The 20,434-nt window shown below is 43.4% G+C and overlaps 1 protein-coding gene across 3 annotated transcripts in view; it reads right to left on the bottom strand.

Moving 5' to 3' along the window:
* Positions 1 to 5,712: 5,712 nt before the first annotated feature.
* LGI2 (leucine rich repeat LGI family member 2) overlaps positions 5,713 to 20,434 on the bottom strand; it is a 32,037-nt gene continuing 17,315 nt past the window's right edge. For 2 of the 3 annotated variants that reach the window (XM_050947735.1, XM_050947737.1), the window contains exons 7-8: positions 15,941 to 16,105; positions 5,713 to 11,927 (exon numbers count right to left, since the gene is read on the bottom strand). In XM_050947735.1, the coding sequence (XP_050803692.1) occupies positions 11,104 to 11,927; positions 15,941 to 16,105 (989 nt within the window). In that variant the 3' untranslated portion in view covers positions 5,713 to 11,103. The remainder of the gene's footprint in view (positions 11,928 to 15,940; positions 16,106 to 20,434) is intronic. The other variant, XM_050947736.1, reaches the window with a different exon arrangement.

The following is a 20,434-nucleotide window of genomic DNA, read 5'->3' as shown; positions in this document are numbered from 1 at the left end:
GTGGCTTTTGGTCTGTGCTTTGATTTATTTGAACTCCCCCAGCCACTCCTAGAGTTTCTGAGAGAGACAGTTACTGCTATGGAATACTATGGGGAGAATGACAGTTGCTCCAGGCCTTGTGGCCCAACTCTCTTCAGGGTTCATAGCCTAACACATTCATTTTCCCTTTAAAAAAATCAACTCGTATCCAGTAGAGTATGGATCACATATTTAGTATGTTCTTGGTGAGAAAAACTGCAGACTAGCAGCCCACTGCATTAGGTACAATCTGCAATTTCCAAACGCTATCAAGATGAAATGCTCTATATGGTAATCAAAGTCTCAGCCGCTTAACCTAGTTATATTAGATGGAATATATGGGCCAAAAGAATCAAAGGTGTTAACATGATCCTTTCATTGTCCATCATTAAGCAGCATTAAACCAGGGTCAGGGTTTGGTTTACAGAGACCTAAGCCTGCTTAGTACCATGGCAAACACCGTTAAAAGTCTTTTTAACTTTTTATTAAAGATACAGAAAAGAAGATGGGGAAGGTTAAAGCATTTGAAATACAGAGTATTAAGGAAGGCTTTCATTTTAGCAACATTCCTTGCTTTCTTCCCTCTAGCTGGAGAGAGTTTTTAAAAGGAGCCTTCCCCCCAACTTAACCACTTATTAGATGGTAATAATTGTTTTTTTGTGGGAGAAGAGAAGAAGTGGGCTGAGATGGGCTGGAGCTGTTGTTGCAGAACTCCAATTCCATTTCCTAAAAGACAAAACCCGACAAACACACACAAGAGGGGAGAGAAAAGACCAGCAACGGGACAACATTTAGCTTCCGCCTCTGGTGTTGAGTCCAATGCTTAATTTGTGCCAGGGCTTGCCAATTCATAGCCCCAGCACCTCTGGGCTTGCTGCCTGAGTTATGTAAAAATAAAAAGTAAAAAAGTTGCTTGTGCCCCAGCACCTCTTTTATTACAAATTAAGCACTGGTTGGCTCTCATTGGCAGCCTCATTGCTGGAGTATAGTCTTGGTTGACTAAACAAAAGGCAAAAGGAGAGAGATAGGAAAAGAAAGCAAGCTGGAGTGAGGGGGAAAGGACATACAAAGGGGGATGTGTGTGTGACAAAAATCTCACATCCCAAATGGTATCTGGGATTTAGCTGAGGCTGGTCAGGTGGAGGTGGCAATATCATCCAGGTTCCTCTCTCTCTCCCATTCAGGACATCTCCTGGGATCAGAACAATGAAGGCCCAGTTTCTTCTACTTGATTTTTTTCCTTAAAAGTCTTTTCCTTTCATAGAAATGTAGGGCTGGAAAGGACCTCAAAAGGTCATCAAGTCTAGTTCTTGTGCTGAGGCAGGGCCAAGTAAATCTAGACCATCCCTGACAGGTAATTGTCCAACCTGTTCTTAAAAACCTCCAACAACATTGATTCCACAATCTATCTTGGAAGCCTGTTCCAGAACTTAACTACCCTTAACTATTAGAAAGCTTTCCTAATAACTAATCTAAACTCTCCCTTGCTGCAGATTAAGCCCATTGTTTCTTGCCCTATCTTCCGTGAACTTGGAAAACAGTTAATTACAACAGTCCTCTATAACAGCCCTTAACATATTTGAAGCATGTTATTAGGGCCCCCTTCGGTCTTCTTTTCCAAAGACTAAACATACCTAATTTTTAAACTTTTCCTCATAGGTCATGTTTTCTAAACCTGTTATCATTTTTGTTGCTCTTCTCTGGACTTTCTCCAAGTTGTCCGTATCTTTCCTAAAGCGTGGCACCCAGAACAGGACACCATGCTCCAACTGAGGCCTCACCAGTGAGGAGTAAGAAGCCCAAAAAGGAGTCATGGGTGGAAAAGCTCATTCCATCATTATTTTATCCTCCAAGTAGGCCTAATTTCCAACACACCAAGTTTGATCCATTAATTTTCAGTCCCACGCTTCTCTGGTTTTCTTGGTGCAATTTTAACAATCCTTGAATTTTATCAGTAGGCATTTTTATTTGGACAAATGCAATTTTTCTCTTTTGTACCTTTTCCCCATCAACATTTGTTGTAATAAGTTAATGATATTTTACAAACTTTCACTCACTTCTTACATTTAGCTCACCATTAGGCTAAATTTGTAGGCTCAATTATTACAACAGCCCTCCTTTATGTCCCACTATCCATCAACCTCGGGCACACCACTTCACCACCCTGGTAGGAACAGAAGGGATGTATATGTAAGGCTTGCTGTCATCAGCATACAGCTGCCATTGCAGCCCATGCTTCCCCCAGGCTGTTTTCCATTAAACATGTGAAGTCTGAAGCCATATACTTAACCAATAATGGATGGTAAATACTTTATTAACCACTGACCTTGCATTTACCAGAATGAATTAGAGAAATAATTGCAAGAGAACTCCTGCAGCTGGAGGATGACTCAATTCTTGATAGGACTACTGAGTTAGTTAAAAGAATTGAAAAAGCCATTAAAGTTAGAAAATCACCACTTTTCACACAATCTAGCACTAATGTGCCAGCAGGAAATAGAAATGATATTCAGAGGGGAGAAAAAAAGGCCACAATTGCAAGTGAACAGAAATGCAGGCTGCATTACCAAAAGCAAAACACACTTATTTCAGCATGGTGATGTCAGTCTGCCCAAAATGCCCTTCAAAAATGCAAATGGCAAACAATGGACTGAAAAGGGCATTTTGCTAAAGTGTGCAGATCCTACACAGATTAATTATCACTTAGGGTGACTCTGAAGAGGAAAGTGATGTGGATTTCATTCTTTCTGTGACCTCAGGAATAAGTTTAGAGGCCCTATATGCACTGTAATTAGCAGCTATGCAGCAAAAATATTTAATAGACTCAATCTGCATATTCTGTCATTCCTGAACCTTTAGCTTTATTTAAAAGCAAATAACGTAGGCTTCTGTCACAGGAGTCATTCGCTGCTGGCAGGGCCGGTGCAAGGAAGTTTCGTGCCCTAGGCGAAACTTCCATCTTGCGCCCCCCCAGCCCTGCAGCAGCTCCTCGCCCTGAAGTGTGCCCGCCGCCCCCGCAGCAGCTCCCCTCCTCCTGGCCCGAGGAGCCCTGCGGTACCTCCCCACCCCAGCTCACCTCTGCTCCGCATCCTCCCCAAGCATGCTGTCCTGCTCTAATTCTCCTCCCAGGCTTGCGGCGCCAAACAGCTGATTGGTGCCGCAAGCCTGGGAGGTGGGAGAAGTGAAGTAGCAACTGCGCAGTGGAACCCCTGGGCTGCCGGTGGCACGCTGACCCAGGCATGCATGGCAAGTTTGTAGAAATTTTGGTGGTGCCCAGAACTTGCCTCCCAAACTCCGCCCCCACTTGCCTAAGGCTCTGGGAGGGGTTTGGTGGGAGAGCTCTGAGGTACAGGCCCTGAGCTGGGGATTAGGGTGCAGGAGGGGTGCAGGCTTTGGGATGGAGTTTGGGTGCTGGGTGCAGGCTCCGGGCTGGGGCAGGAGGTGGGTGTGCAGGAGGGGGTGAGGGGTGCAGGCTTTGGGATGGAGTTTGGGTGCAGGCTGGGGGTGGAGGTGTAGGAAAGGGTGAGGGGTGCAGGCTCTGGGAGGGAGTTTGGGGGTGGGAAGGAGTGTGTGGGAAAGGGGAGGTGGTGCACGCTCTGGGAGGGAGTGCATGCTCTGGGAGGGAGTTTGGGGATAGGAGGGAGCGCAGGGGGATGAGGGTTGGGGCTGAGGATGAGGGGTTCATGATGCTGGGGGGCTGAGGGCTGGGGAAGAGCATTAGGGTGCAGGAGGATGAGGGTTGGGGTTGAGGATGAGGGATTCATGATGTGGGGGGGCTCAGGGCTGAGGCAGAGGATTAGGGTGTGGGGGGCTGAGGGATTTGGGGTGTTGGAGAGACTCAGGGCGAGGGCGGAAGCACAGGGTAAGGGCAGCCTGCCCTGCCAGTAGGAGATGGGAGGCACTAGGACAGCAGACAGCAGTTCTGCCGGAAGCCGTTCTACTCCAGCAACAGAAGCAGGCAGGGGAGAGGTGCTGCGCTGCTTTCTGTGAGGCACGGACGCGGCGGGGTGTGTGCGGGGGAGACCCGCGGGGGTCGGGGCCGGGGCCCGCTCCAGGCAGGGCCGGGGGAGAGACCGAGCTCTAAATATTGCCGGAGCAGGGCCCCCAGCCCTGAATATTGCTGGTGCTGGAGCACCGCAAACTTATAGAACCTGCCCCTATAAACCCTGGGCTGCTGGCTGCCGCGGCAGCGCCCTGACCCAGGAGACACCCTGGGCTGCCGTCTGCGGATGCTGCCGGCAGCTCCGAGTCCCTCTCGATCCCAGCAGCCGCGGCCGCTCAACCACTTAAAAAAAATTTGGGGGCGCTTTTTGGCGCCCCCAAATCTTGGCGCCCTAGGTAACCGCCTAATCTGCCTAAATGGTTGCACTGGCCCTGGCTGCTGGGGTGCCTCCTCCTGGCTGCTCTGGGAATTAGCTCCCTTCCATCAGTCATTTGTATGCCCCACAGCCTCTCTGTGTAACTCAGTGTTCACTCTTTGTGGCTTGGCCCTCCAGCCAGATCACTATGTGTTTTCCCCTTTCAAAGCAGGGCGGGGCGGGGGTGGTGGTAATCAAAGTCTCTCTGTACAAACAGTCTCAAGTAGCTTCCCTATTCAATGCCCTGACTGTGCTACTTCCCCAGGGGATGGTAGGGGAACCCAGGTGGGCCCACCTGCCCACTACTCTGGATGCCAGCCCAGGGACCCTACAACCTGCAGTCAAGGTCTGCACTGTCACAAACCTTACTGCTTTTCCCAGGTCTGCTTCGTACTTTGTCTCTATCAGGCTCCTTCACTCTCCTCTGGGTATACCTTTCCCTCAGGGCCAGGATCCCAGGGCTTCTATTCACCTCCTGGTTTTTTCCTTTCCCTCTCTAAGCATAGAGAGTGACTACAGGCCTTCTGTTCTCAGCTTCCTAGCTTTGTACCAGCCCACCCTACATCAGCTGAGCTTTATCTTCCATTAAGGTTTGTACAGCAATCTTAATTCTCCCCCAGGCATGGCCTACTAGGTTAATTTGCCCCTTCCAAGCAACCTTAACCCTTCAGGTGAGGTGTGCAGTGAGCATCGCATCACAGCTCCTCACACATCTACCCTGTCACAAACTCTTGTCACTTTTTTCTCCACATTTTGAAAATCTGACCCTTCCTTTCCCTCCTATTGACTGAAGCACTTCTCTACTGCCTGGTCATCTCCAGTCTTGTCGTCTCCTCCTCTCCAGTCTCCCTTAGACCCTTATTGCTTCCTCTCAATCCATCAAAAACATCACATTCCTTGTCTACCAGTCAGACCACAGCACGCCCATCTTTGGATTATTCTGACAATATCAAGTCCTTAAACATCCTTGCCTTCGAGGCCCTGCATAACATCTTGGCTCTCCTTTCCTATGATGTTTAATAAGCTAGAGTGAGTGTCAAAGTCAGGTCAGCATCAGAGACCGTACCACGCTGTAATCAGGAGGCAGGACTAAGGGTCAGAGTCAGAGACCAGTGGTAATACCTGGCTAGAGTCGGGGAAACAGAATGTCTCTAGAGTTGCCTCAGAAAAATGGTCAGGTTTTGGGATATGATGTATTTAATGATGACATTCCAACATTTATTCTTGTTACATTCTTTTAAATTATTCGGATATAATAAAATTCAGCAAGTCATAAGAGTAAATTTCAGATACAAATACCCATAAGGTCATTTTAGAGTTTGATTACTACTATACCTCTTAATTATAAATGTATAAAGTCTATTTAACTATTTTACAGTTTGAAAGTTCAGATTTTCTTTATTTTTTTAAAGACAGAAGAGGAGTCACATTTAATGCTAACTGAATTGATTAGGAAACAGTAGCTGCAATATATATGTGATAACACTAGGGTGTGTGTGAGGAAAGCGTGTGAAGAAACAAGAGAACAGTAAGATGAGAGAGAGAACAAGAGAGCTGAGTAAAGAAAGCACCTTAGGTCTAGTCATTTTTCATTACTGCAGCCAAAATACAACACTGGGTCTTTCTGCACAGAGTGAATAATAGAAATCAGAGATGGAACAGATTTGTTAGGTCAGCTATTATGTCCCCTTGATGGTACAAGATGTATTGCTTTCTCCATTTTTGTTTTAAATATTTTAAGTGGTAGAGTTTCCACCATTACGTTTGGGAGCCATAGCTACTACCTATCATCTGGTCAACATGCCTCCCTTAATAAAACTCTAATGCAGGGTCTGTTACATGCTTCTTAGCACTGTGCTTTCAAGCAGACATAAGCAAGAAGCAAATCTTTATTTAAAGAGCTACTGACTTCTGGGCCCCTGTCAATTTCTCAGCCCTTTCTTATGGTTCTTCTGGCACACACTCAGTTTAGTCATTAGTGCGTTGTCATTGTGGGCCAGCTGCACATATGGACACAAGGGCTGGCTTGTCCTTAATGTTTGGTAGTAATAGAGAAGAGACAAAAGATTCTTTGCTCTGCAGCTGACATGAGGAGAGTAGAAGTGACTGAATCACACTTGTAGAATGTCACTCCCAGGCTGTCTTGCTGGAGCTCTGGTGTTTCTGCACTGGCATAGATAGCGGATTCAGCAAACTTTGATGTTAATCATAAAGAAAGACCACAGGCTCAGTTCTCTGGCTAAGGCTCAGCCAGGTTTATTGTCAATAAGGCACGGTCTCAGTACCCCATCCAGCCAGTCACATGTACGCTAACCCATGTATGTTGGTAACAATGTATCAGCTCAGTTGACAGAGTGTTGACCCCTTGGCCAATATAAAGCTGCCACTCCTACCACTCTCTTTTTCTACATTGATACAAACAAGTTATGTATTACATTCCAGATGTTATCAGTTACCATCCTTGTACCTTGTATCTGATAGTCAAACAAAACAGCCTCATCCATTATCCTATCATTCCATCTGTATCTTGCAAGGAGCTGTGTGTTCCTGTACCATTCTCTTAGGAATATGTTTAGGTTTGTTAGCTGATACCTAGTGCTCATACTTTTAACCATGCCTAGGGCTCCATCCAGGCCTACAATATGTAGGCTCTATTATCACGGAAGCCTGAAGAACTCCAGTGTTTTGTTGGAAATATTCCTTGGAAAATTGAGCTGGGACATCATTACCTCACCCCTCTCATACTGGGTGCTTCAACTTTCTGAGCAAAAACCCCATCATTTTAACATACAAAGTGCATCATTATTTGTCTCATTAACTACTTTTTATTCATATAATGAAAGAGTACATGTGTATTAGTAGCACAGATTGTCATGATCTCCTTACCAAAAAGAGCTAAATGTATATACAGCCTTAAAATGCTCTTCCGTTGTAGCCTGCGTACAGTATTAAATATATTTTATATAAATTACTGCATTTTACACAAGTTTATGCATTTTAAAATACATAAAAACTGTACTAAATGGTATGTCATGTTATCCTTTGCCAGTGTCTTTATACTTTCCTGATGTTTCTGACAGTCTCAGTGAAATGATGGGGTATGTGTAATTTATTTACTACTCAAAAACAAAGCTTTTTAACAGAATATAAGCAATGGAGATAATATAGTAGCTGTATTTGGATAGACAGAAGAAAATTTGTAGTTTATTTTATTGAAGTTTTGCACTTTATGTTTTAGATGCTTGGTTACTTTCGCAACAAAATCCCACACCTCCTTTTACCCTCTTTTTTAATTTCAGGTTTTACAGTTGTGTTATAGATCAGCTCCTTGGAGCAGGAACAGTGAAGACTAGGAGTTTCAAGGATCCTCCCAGATACTACATATATTTAACAATTGGAGGCTTAACGTGATCCCTTTTCTTCATTCACTTATTTCCCTTCAACCTCCCTCCTAGTTCCTTTGATCTCACTACACCTTTGGACACTATTCAGCAGGAACGGTAGGCCACCTTCCACCTACACACTCACTGCAGAAGCTGTGAAAGGGCTGATGATCTCAGCTCTCTGGACAACCGACCTTCTCAGCAGAAACATCAGTCTACCCAAAAAATCTGTTTTCATCCGTTCTTCGGGTCCCATGGGAATGAGCTAGCCTCTGTAGATCACTTTGTCCCTGTAGCCATGGTTGTAACAATAAGACATTGTTAATTTCACTGACCTTGATATCTGAGCCTGAAATCCTCTTCCTTACCCACGAGTACACTCCACTCCCCCAACCCCCAAAAAAGATACAGTCTCTTGCCATTGGGGGAAAAAAATTCCTGACCACCATCATCTCTCTTAAAATCGGTTTGTGGGTTTCAGGATTCATTTTTATTGCCTGTAAGTTTTCTCATTTATGGTTCTTCTCAAATGAATGATATGGACCGTGCTCAAAAAGGCTGGTTATGTATACAACACTGGCAATGATCCCTGAAAGAAAGAGTTAGCACACTGGGAAATGATCCTCTTGGACAGATAACAAAAATGTATTTACATTTTCATACTGGATACATATAGTAGAGCAGCTACATTGTGTGCAATGTTTTCTGACAGCTCCCAAATTTAAAGAGCCATCTACATTGTGGCTGTACCAGTATAGCTGCATCTTTAATCGATAAGACTTCATAAAGCAAGCTGGAATAATGGAAGAAATGTGGTTGGCTGTCAGCCATGTGGTTATCATATCATAGTCACATAGGACCCATTAGCTTAGTCCTAGAAGAGTTGTTAATACAGCTGCAAGAGATCTGCCTTTAGCAAGGAAGGGCCCAGTCAGACAATCCTTGGCTCTGACTGAAAACAGTGGGAACTGAGGACCATTAGCACCGTGCAGTAGGAGTGCAGTACCTCAGAAAACAGGATCACTTAAAGCCTCTCCATCTTTTATATTTAGATAAAATAAAACCTGGGATTATCAACTAAGTGGAAAATATTCTTAAATGAAATTTACAAATGTCAATAATTTGAACTATTTTTCTGGCAAGCCAGTAATGTTTTGATTTCATATGATCTAGAACATTTTCGATGAAAGCAATGATGCTTCAGGTCATGGATGGATTATTATTTCAAGGAGAGGAGTTGTCACATCCTAATCTGCTCATGCAGTATTGCTTACATGCTGGGCATCTTTAAACCAGGAGTCAGCAAGAGACATTTACATTTGTAATAACTGGGCATGTTGCTACTTATCCATGATGAGAAATTTTAGGCTCAGTCAGAGCAGCGAGGCTGTGATAACCTTGCCTGGGGAAGGATATTGACCTGTTTCATTTGTTCAGCTTACTTTACAAAACCTTATAAATTGCATAGCGTGCAGCAAAAAGTCTCATGATAAAGTAGAAAATTTAATATGTGAATCCAAGATGAAAATGTAAAGTGACATTTGTAGTCGTGAGTCAGAGAAGGACTCTGCTATAATACAACTGTCTCAAAAGCATGTAGAGAGACAGCGCTTTCACCATAAGGCTCTATTCATGTGACTGAACGCACAGTCCCTCTCTGTCATCTTGGAAGAGTGACTATGCATGGCACAACTGACCTATTTGTGATGATGAATAAACAGTACAGCCTGCATTCATCCAAAATGAGTTTAAAAGACTGCTAAATATGGTTTGGTTCTGTATCCAATAGAGCTTCCAGAGCCTTTTGTCAATTGGATAGCGTGGGATGATCTAAGTGAAAATTCTTAGCTAGCACTGTACTTTTATTGCTAACATTAGCACTAATCTGAGGCAGCTACAACTCCATTGATTTCAGTGGACATGGTCATACCAGAGGAGACTATGGCTTTCACATGGTGGGAGGATCACCCAAAATACAGCTTGCAGTTTTCAGAAATCTAATTTAGGAGATGAAGAACTTTATGGAATGAAATGCTCTCTTTATGTATGGAACGGCTCCAGCTCAGGCAACACCAATACAGGCTTCCCTGCATTGACCCATAAGTATGCTTCAATCTATGTTAAGCAGGACCTCCTCTAAGGGTATGTCTACACTTATCGGGGATTGATGCTGCGGCAATCGATCCACCGGGGGTCGATTTAATGAGTCTAGTGAAGACCCACTAAATCGACTGCAGATCACTCTCCCGTCGACTCCAGTACTCCACCAGAACGAGAAGCATAAGGTAAGTCGATGTGAGAGTTTCTCCCATAGACCCAGCGTGGTACAGACACCGCAATAAGTCAACCTAAGTTATGTTGACTCCAGCTACATTATTCATGTAGCTGGAGTTGTATAATTTAGGCTAATTTAACCCTGTAGTGTAGACCAGGCCTAAGGATGAGAGAGTAGTTCAGTTTCCATACTCATTAAAATCCTTGGCACACTACTGAGACTGCCAGTAGAGGTGTGAGTTAGTGCCAGTTGGAGCGTTTGTATTTGTGAAACAGATACTTATGAGCTACAAATTGAATTAAGACCAGCTGAGTTCAGATATGCCAGGAAACAACTATGCCACTATCAGTCATTATTGACCTGAAGCTGTTGGGAACCCATTATCTAGAAGCGAAAGGCCCTTTATTTCATTGCCATCCAGTCATCCATAGTGATTTTTTTTTATCCATGCTTTCTCTCTGAAATCAACAGGAAGATGTCAAAGAATTTTTAACTTTCCCTCTCATCTACTATCAATATGAATTAAAACAATGACCTTTGTTTTATTATAAAGAACAAAGAGATGCTGCCCATCAATCGCAAGGAACCAAGATGACAAAAAATGTTTTTGAAGGTTGATGTCAATTTATACAATTCAGCAACAAATATGTGCAGTTGACTTTACTCTTAAGTATCATTTCTGAAATGTTAGGTTTAGAGGAAAGAACAGTTTACATGTTTGACATTGGTTTTTCTCCTCTCTTGTTTCTATGAGGTGTCCAATCTAATTCAATTTCTTAGGTAAAATTCACATAGCTGTCTTAGATATCAGAATAAATTCTAATGCATTGCACACGCCTCTGAATAATTAAAGGTTTTAAAATGTCTTTAAAAATGGTATAATGGACATGTCATGCAGTTAGCCAAGTCATTGCAATCCCTGGTTAATATGCAAATTCTAAAAGTTCAGAAAACTTCTTACTAGTTCCACATGTATGCCCTATTTTTGGAGATGAATAATCTGTCTTTTTGTTATTGTTTCTGATAAGTGAAAATGTCTCACTGGACATGAGATTCACTCCAACAGCCTTCATAAACTCAAGTCAACAATTATATGTTCAAATATCTGCGTATTTCCTTTAAAACTGGAAGCAAAGAAAAAATCTCTTCGATCAGTTGACACAGCTGTGAAAGAGCGAGGTGCCTGCACGTAGATTTCTTTAAATATTCTAAAGAGATTCTTCTCGTTATCCCACTGGTATATCTGGGAGAAGGTGTAGTCACTTCCTAGAGCTAGGTAGTGATTATTCTTAAAGGAGAAAGGCTGCAGTGTCATTGCCCCTCGAGACGGGAGAGCCTGTATCTCCACAAACTGCTTGCTATTCCACTTCATGACTCTGGAGTCACCAATAAACCTTGTGAGCGTAATGTAGAGGCTGTTTTGCATCCTGAAGCTCTTTACAGCCAAGACATCCTCCATGTTGGGGATTTCACTGTGTGGGACAAACTTTTTTGAATTTTTGTTCCACTGAAGTATAATGGGAACTTGTGAGCGGCTTGACAGGATTAAATGAGATTTTCCATCTATATCAACAAACTCAGCATCTGTGTCCCTGAACCACTCATGCAAGGACTGGTAAGAGTAGAATCCTTTGTTATTCCATTTATAAACGGTTGACAGACCAGCTTTAGAGCTATCTGCTATGACAAAAAAATTTTCACTGTCTATCTGAAACAGCTCTATATCATTTGGCTTGGAAATGCGAGACACTTCTATGTCCTGGAATTTGACAAACTTTGTCCAGCTTTCATCATACTTGTAGATGTGTGAGCCACCGAAGAGCTGTGCCACCACCACAAAGACCTGGTCATCGATCAGGATTGCTTTGCATCCCACAATGGACTGACCTGGTGCTCAAACAAAAAGCAAAAATTACTAATACAGTAAAATTCAACCACCCAAACAAAGAGAGAGATTTACTAAGTTCCCTCTTTCTTGATCTCTCATTTTGTCATCTTCACTGCTGCCAGTTTCTTTTCATGTTCTACATGGCAGCATGACACAGTGCTTTCATTCATACTGCATGAGCCATATCACATGTTTTGATCCAACAGGTGAGGAAAGACCACTTCAGATATTAAGGAACAGCAGGGTTTTCAAGCAGTGAAACCCTTGGCTTCAGGAGCTAAGACAGTGGTTGCTGGCTATGTGTATTGGAGGGGGAAAGCTAGTAGAAGGAATTGTGACAGTGACCCTGAGAGGAAGCATAAAGATAGTTTCTTGGGCACAGAATTCACTGAAGTGGCAGACTTGGGGATTTCTGAGCAAGCAAACTGTCCGCTGTTGTTTGTTTCCTCTGTCTCCTCTGTGCATATTTTTTGTGAATAAACAAAAGTACACCAAGAACACACCTGACACACATCACTGATTTCTCATCCAAATGGAATCACCCTGGCAAGGCCCTGAATTCTGAATAGCCATTCAGGCCAAATGGGGCAACCCTAAATTCTTAAATGAGCTTTCCATTCTTCTTGGGTTACTATTCACCTGTAATGCACCAAATCTGCATTCCTGAAACAGCGCTGTTGTTTCAAGACCTGTCAGTTCAGCACAATGAAGCCAGTTGGTCCAATGACATGAAGTCTTTGAAATGTGCACATTTGGAGTGTGTGCATGTCTATTCTGAAGCTCTATTTTAACACTGTGAAATTGAGGTAGGCAGGAACACTGCTTTGTGATAGGTTAACGCATGTCCTTCATACCCTGTTTCCTTATGCCGTTACTCCTAATCTATTTTTTTCTTGTGAAATCCCTTATTCCCCCAAAACTGTAAAGTCAGCAAAACATAATTACTTTTATTCGACCTCAATATCTTTCTGTACCTATTGTATAAAGCTTTAAGATAACTTGAAAGAGAATTCCCCCACATCCTCTCTGAAATGAAATATTTTACTTGTGCAACAGCAACATATATTCCAGGAGGAATTCTGCACCAAAAAATTGAAAAAATTATGCGCTGAAAAATTAAAAATTCTGTGCATAATATTTTAATATTCTGCAAAATTCAGCATATTTTATTTGTCAAAATAACACAATAGAATCATATCTGTTTCAATTATTTTAGTAATTTATTTAAAATACCTGTCAGTAAGTATGTCTGTAACAATAAGAAAACAAAAAAGATTCAGAAAATGTTTTTTGACAAATAAATTCCTTACTAGGCATATTAATACAGAAATCTGAGTAATAATTCATTTAAACTACACTACAGAACCATATTTCCCGCACGCCTCAGAAGCAGTGCAGGGGGAATCAGGGGTAACGGAGGAGCTGAGGGAGAGGGAAGTAATTGCTGGGAAGGAACTTGGGTGTGAACTTGGAGGGTTGTTGGGTGTGGGTGGGAAAAATATGGAATAGGTTTGTGGGGGGGCAGGGAGGGATTGTTAGTGAGCTTCCAGCATGCAGACTCTGGCTGACCCCTAGTCTCTCCCACTGAGTCACGCACATCTGCCCCGTCCTCATGTGTCTCTGTGCCCCCACTCAGGCACCTCACTGTCCCTATGTGGCCCTGCATTCCCTCCCCCTTCCCCTTGCACCTGGATCCCATTCAGTCCCTGCCCCAGTCTGTCCTCCCCCACTAGCCCTAATGAGCCCATATCTGACCCCCCAGCAGGCCCATGCTGTCTGTCTCCCCATACCCCCTATCTCCTGACCTGGCCCAACAGGTCCTGTGAAGAAGGCACTACAGCAGGGGTGAGCAAACTACGGCCCATGGGCCATGTCCAGCCCATCAGACCTTTTAATCTAGCCCTTGAGCTCCTGCCAGGGAGCAGAGTCGAGGGCTTTCCCCATTCCAGCACTCCAGCTGGGAAGTGGGATCGGGGGCTTGCCCTGCTCTGCATGTGCTGTGGCTCCGCATGGCTCCCGGAAGCAGTGACATGTCCCCCCTCCAGCTCCTAAACACAGGGGCAGCCAGGGGGTTCCGCATGCTGCCCCTGCCCCAAGCTTTGATTCAGCAGTTCCTATTGGCCAGGAACTTCAGCCAATGGGAGCTGCAGGGGTGGCATCTGTGGACGAGGCAACGTGTAGAACCACCTGGTCAGTGCCACGCCTCCGCGTAGGATCCAGAGAGGGGACATGCCACTGCTTCTAGGAGCTGCTTGAGGTAAGTGCTGACTGGAGCCTACACCCCCGACCTCCTCCCACGCCTCAGCCCCCTTCCCTAGCCCTGATCCCCCTCCCACCATCCGAACCCCTCTGTCCCAGCCTGGAGCACCTGCCTGAAACCCAAACCCCTCATCCCCAACCCCACTCCAGAGCCTGCACCCCACAGCCAGAGCCCTCATCTCCCTACACACCCCAGCCCCAACCTGGAGCCCAACCTCTCAGCCCCAGCCCAGAGCCCCTTCCCACGCACTGAACCCCTCATTTCTGGCCCCCCTCTGGAACCTGCACCTCCAGGCCAGGGCCTGTACCCCCTCCCACACCAAAACCCCCTGCCTCAGCCCAGAGCCTCCTCCCATACTCCGAATGCCTCTGCTCCACCCCCAGCCTGCAGCCCCCTCCTGCACCCCAAACCCTTCATCCCTGGCCCCACTCCAGAGCTCGCACCTCCAGCCGGAGCCCACAGCCCCTCCCGAATCCCAACCCCCAGCCCGGAGCTCCCCCATCTCGCACCCTGAAGTCCTTGTTTCTGGCCCCACTCCAGAGCCCACACCCCCAGCTGGAGCCCTCACCCCCACCCCCAATTTTGTGAGCATTCATGGCCCACCATACAATTTCCATAGCCAGATGTGGCCTTCAGGTCAAAAAAGTTTACCCACTCCTGCACTATAGGCTCTCTCTCTTCCCTAGCTGGTCAGGAGTGACTGCTCTGTTCTAGCACCACAGTGCCCTCCGCAGCAACTTTCTGGCAGAAGCTATTTTCTGCAAAAAAAAAAAAAATTTAAATGTGCACAGCCCATGAATTATGCACACAGACAGTGGTGCAAAATTCCCCCAGGAATAAACACAAAGAAAATTAATTCAGATTCGTCAAAATACTGCTCTTCCTTACACCTATGCAGTCCCATTGATTTCAGTGGTGTTGCATGGGTATAACAGAACAGATTTTGGTGCACTGCATTTATTTTGCCATGCAGTAGTTTGTACATTTGAAGGTCAGCATGAAGGCAAGATGAACTTTCTTGAGCACATGATGCCAACTGAACCCTAATGTTAATCTTCTAGATGAACTGTACGTGGAAAAGCTAGCTAGTGCATCAAGAGATCAGTTTGGGATTTCACACTTTTTGGATTAAATTAATTCTATTAGAATGGATAGGTACTTCCAATGTTATACTAATATTGTGCCTACACAATCTGCCTACTGCAGGGCTCTTATACCATCATCTGAAGCATTTAGTGCTGGACACTGTCCATGACAGGATACTAGACTAGATGGACCTCAGGTTTCATTGAACATGGCAGTTCCCATGTTCCTGTACACAAGGCCCTGATCTTGCAAGCTGTTCCACAAGAGCAAACCCTGTGTGAAGACCCAGCTAACTTTAGAAGGGCTTGTGGGGATATAAGGGCCCACTCATGAGGAACAATTTACAGGAGCAGAACCCACCCATGTCTACCCTGTCCTTTGCTGAAGGCTAAATATCAGAGAGACAAATGCCAAGCTTGTGTACTCTGTTATGGTAAGAACTGTATCCTACTAGATCGATATGGCTCTCTAAGCAATCTAGTCCACATTATGGCCTTGGTCCATTGACTTCAATGTGGGGGTTCAACAATGGTGGAATGATAAGAGGATATAGCATCAAGTGGCCACTCCATGATGTATCAGTGAATTCCATATTCCAATTCTTCCCTTCTCCCATTACACGCTGAGGATACCACCACTTCATGTCTAAATCCGACACATTCATATGTGTACCTGTGATGTTGTCATAACTTCTGAAATTCATTTCAATGTGATCCCATTCCAGTACCATGCAGTTCTCCATGCTAGGCTGTGCAATGGCTACGTATACATCATTCTTAGAGTTGAATGTATCAACTGAAACTGACTGGTATGGCAAAATCTGATGAACAACAAAATCTAGAAAGAGACATTTAAAAAAATTACAATAAATCTCATGTTGTATACACAAACCAGTTGACACATGGTTCTTGTTTTCTAATCAGTACCATTGGAAACTATTTTAGGAATAAGAGCTCTGAATTTAAGATTAAGCTTGTAACAGCCCTAACACAGGGAGTGTCATGGAGTGACAATTAGGCATGCAGCAATAGGGAGAATAGTTGGCTGCTCTGTGCAGTTTAAATTTCCCTTCCAAAATTAAATTCCCAAGAAGATCAAGACGTCATTGGTGTTAGCTGCAAAATCTGCATTCAATCTTGTGTGATATCTGTGAAATCAGATCACTGACTTGCCTAGAAAGAAAGCTAGAAATTGTACTGTATGTCTATGAGTAGAATGTAAAGCGTGAAATCCCGGCACCACTGAAGTCACAGGAATTTTGCCATTTATTTCAACAGAGTCAGGATTTCACCCCAAAAAAGAAGTTTCCAAGTTCAACAGTAACTTTTGGTCACTTATTGCTATGCATCGCATCTTAAAAAAAAATCTGCACATGTGTATCTGAAGTTGGAATTGAGCCCATAGTCTGCATTTGCAACCTGCTATTTATTCAACATAGAAATTTCTGCACATTTCCAATTAAAGCAGACAAAGTGAATTCCTTGGATAACTCCATCCCACCTACCTCACACCTGCAATGACAGAAATGTATGGCAAGAAAGAGTCTCGAAAGGTCATCTAGTCCGCCTTTTGTGCCGAGGCAGGACCAAGTATACCTAGGGGAACTTTTAATTTAAAAAAAAAACCTGAATAAAAGTATAATTTAAAGGGACATTGTCAAGTATTTTAGATTTAAAATTTGACCTACCTTAATGTTATAATCTAGTGGAAAACCTAGGATGACGGCTGAGGCTTCCAAAGCATCTAAGAGTTGGGAGTCCAACTTCCACATGCTTCCCTAAGTCTCTTTTGAAAATCCCAGCCTGTGTGTCAATTTTACTCTAAAATTCACGTGAGCCTAGAGCTCATTTTATATGTTGCACAGCAGGAGACTCAGAGTCTGAATCTCATACTTGTTCTGTTGCAACAGTAGCTTGGCAGGTCAGAGCAGGGGACTATTATGAGGGAAAGAGACCTAGGGTGACACCAGTTGGTCAATTAAGAGCATCATTAACAGAGTTCAGCTCTAGTTTGGGTGACACAAACTCTCTCTACAAGGAGGGGAAAAATATTTGTGGGACAAGATGAGTCTTTCATTAAGATGAAGATTCATCTCAGACCCACAGACATCCTTACATACTAGACTCCCTGGGCCATACTGTGCATGCTAACTTTTCATATTCAGGAAGGGTATGATGACCCATGAATTTTAGCAACATTTTAATCATGTCCTCACTCTGACCCTTTAAAAACTCTTGCCCAGTTCTGTGCACTTCAGTGGTGGTTAAAGGCATGTCCTTATTTCCCCTCCAAAGTAATTATTAATTGCTTCCAAAAGCTGGATTTTACATCTATGCATACTCGAAAGGCCCACCTTTGTGGAATCACGCTGCAGGAGGTAGGACTAGATAGCTACAATTAAACAAACAGAAAATCTACCACTCCACAGCTAATAAAGAGAACAGCCACCATTTTTCTGGTGACTACCAAAAGCAAAGCATAAGATTTTGTGGCAAGTTCTCCTGAATTACTGAAATAGCAGATCCTATTTCCAAAACCGGGTGTATTTGTGCTGATAATATCAATGATGCTGGTGTGAAAGCAATTACATTTAGAAAGCAAGGGTGTTGTTATTGTCAATTCCTTTGGAAAAATTAAAAGACTGGAGAAAATTGGTAGGTAAAATATGTGGAGAGTGAAAATAAATGAAAGCATAAAAATGTAGTTAAGGATGGAACAGTGACTCTAACTTTTACTGATATACAGATATTAAAAGTGTGTGTCACAGCATGATGCTGGCCCTTTAAGAAGGAAGAGGCCAGTGTACCTGTGTCTCATCAGCTGCTTCCCAACTGGGGTTAAGAGAAGGCACCTGGGCCATGCAGGTGAGAGCTGCCTGGGAGTTAGGGAATTGGCAGGTGAGAGTTGCCAAAGATCTGGAGACTGGAGGAGGTCTCTGAGAAAGCAGAAAGCTATATAGGCCCTCCCTGGAGAGAGGGAGGAATTGCTAGGAAGTCAGTGCGGGGGCCAGAGAGCCATGGCCAGTGGGGGCTGAAGGCTGCATCTGAAGTTGGAATTGAGCCCGTAGTCCACAACCTGTTATTTATTCAGCTTAGGCAGAGAGATGCCTGGCTGTCTGAGCTGGAGAGCTGCAGCTGGAGGACCAGACAGGGCTGAAGGCTACAATGAGGCATAGTGAGAGATGCAGGAGCAACACGTACGAGGTGAGCCCAGTGAGAGATGCTGAAGCTGCAAAGAGCCTGAGTGTGGTGATAGGCGCCGGGGCTGCATTTTGTTGGACTGCTGGGGACTTGATTTATTATGTTTTATAAGTATGGGACATTATCTGTAATAAATTAGCCTTGCAGGCACACAGCGTGCAGCACGAGGCTGGAGGTAGCGCCAAGTGAGGCAACTTTATCACAATGTGATACAAAAAGAGGGGGGTACTAAAAACTAAATAAATCTGTCAGGACATCACAACAGTTTGGAACAGTCTTAGGGCAAGTGTATAAAGTTTGTGAATTAAAACAAACCTGCCCATTGGCATCATATGGACCACAGCTTGTTCAGAAGTGATACTATATCGACAAAGTTATTTTGACTGACACCTGACACTGGGTTTATTATATCACTAGATCAGTAACAATGGAAATATTACTGATCAAACTCTCACTGCATCAGCTGATAAATAGTTCACAGTAACTGGTGAAAGCAACTACAAATTTACACAACATTTTAATAAAATATATTGGTATGGAGTTATGCAGTAAATAGATGCTGTCATCTGTCCTCAGACTGAGACTTTATGGACCTGATTTGCATTTTCTAGGGCCCCTTTATACCACTCTAGCAGTAGAGAGGCCATAAATGGACAAAAGGGCTTATTTAGATAGGGACACTCGGGTCTCTATAGGGCAAAGTGCATTTGAAGTGTGTGATTTGTAAAGCGCTCTAACGTTGCTCTCTAGAAGGTACATAAAGATGCTGCTGACCTGCTCAAGAAAGATACATACATTAACGTGAACCAGGTACATTTTAGAGGGTGCCATCAGGGTCTACATGGGGGAGTTAGAGTGCATTACAGTAGATTGCTTTATAGATCTCACCCATCAGGAAAATTAATCCAAATGAACTAAAGATGTGAATTTAAAGTGGATTATTTAAAATGACTTAAACCTCTGTATAGACAACCTGATTCAGAATTAAAGTGACCATAATTTGGTTTCTTTTAAATTAATTACATTATGCTAAACTGAATAAAGTTTAATTCTGAATGAGAACGTCCACACAGGAGTTTAATATAGTTTAATTAATCCACTTTAATTTAGCACTGTTAGTTAATTTGGATTAGTTTTCCAGATTATCTCCATGTAAACAGGCCCACTTTAAGGTCTCTTTACATTGCCAGATGTGCACCCACTTTAAGGCCCTCCTGTGCAATGTAAAAGGGCCTTAGAGTTAAAGAGAAGCAGCCTTATAAAATAAGGTTTAACGAAACCCAGAAAGAGTTTTTAAAAATAAACAAACATTGCTTTGCTGTCTTTGCAACCAAGCCCTTTTAACCCTGTGCCATTGTAGGAGAACGTGAAAATATAATGGACTAGAAACAAAAGTGAAATAGATTCATCTATGTTCATGGTCCAAACTGTGAGACATGCAAAAACTAAACAATGATAAAATGGTTAAAGGTAACATTAGGTTGTTAAAATTCTTTCAGTTTTAATAATCGAGTGTGTTAAAAAGTGTTTTTCAATTTTATTGCATCCCTTTGATTGATTGCTGTTCTTCAGTTCACCAGGTCTGGTATGTCAATGGAGCCACTGAGATGTAAATCTTACTAAACAAATTCCTATTGAAATCAAAGGTATTTTGAAAATTACCCATATTATCCATGTAATACTTGATGTGGATCACTGAAGAATATAACATATTGAAAGGTCTGGTAATCCATGCATGATAAGGGAGGGAAAGATGATATTGAAGATTAATGTGAACAACTATGTGAAAGTGACTTATACTGAGGGATAGGAACAAAAAGCAGAATAACCATCTGTCCTTCAGTGAGTAGGAGAAGAATACATTTAGCACTTACAGTATATATTGCTTTACAGCTTCAAATCACTGTACTAATTAATTTGCGAGTTAACGTTAATCTTCACAGACCAAATAAGGGGAAATTGAACA

The sequence above is a fragment of the Gopherus flavomarginatus genome, chromosome 3 (genome assembly GCF_025201925.1).
Source record: "Gopherus flavomarginatus isolate rGopFla2 chromosome 3, rGopFla2.mat.asm, whole genome shotgun sequence".
NCBI lineage: Eukaryota > Metazoa > Chordata > Testudines > Testudinidae > Gopherus > Gopherus flavomarginatus.
The sequence above is the reverse complement of the archived record's forward strand: the minus strand, read 5'-3'. Positions and strand labels throughout refer to the sequence as shown.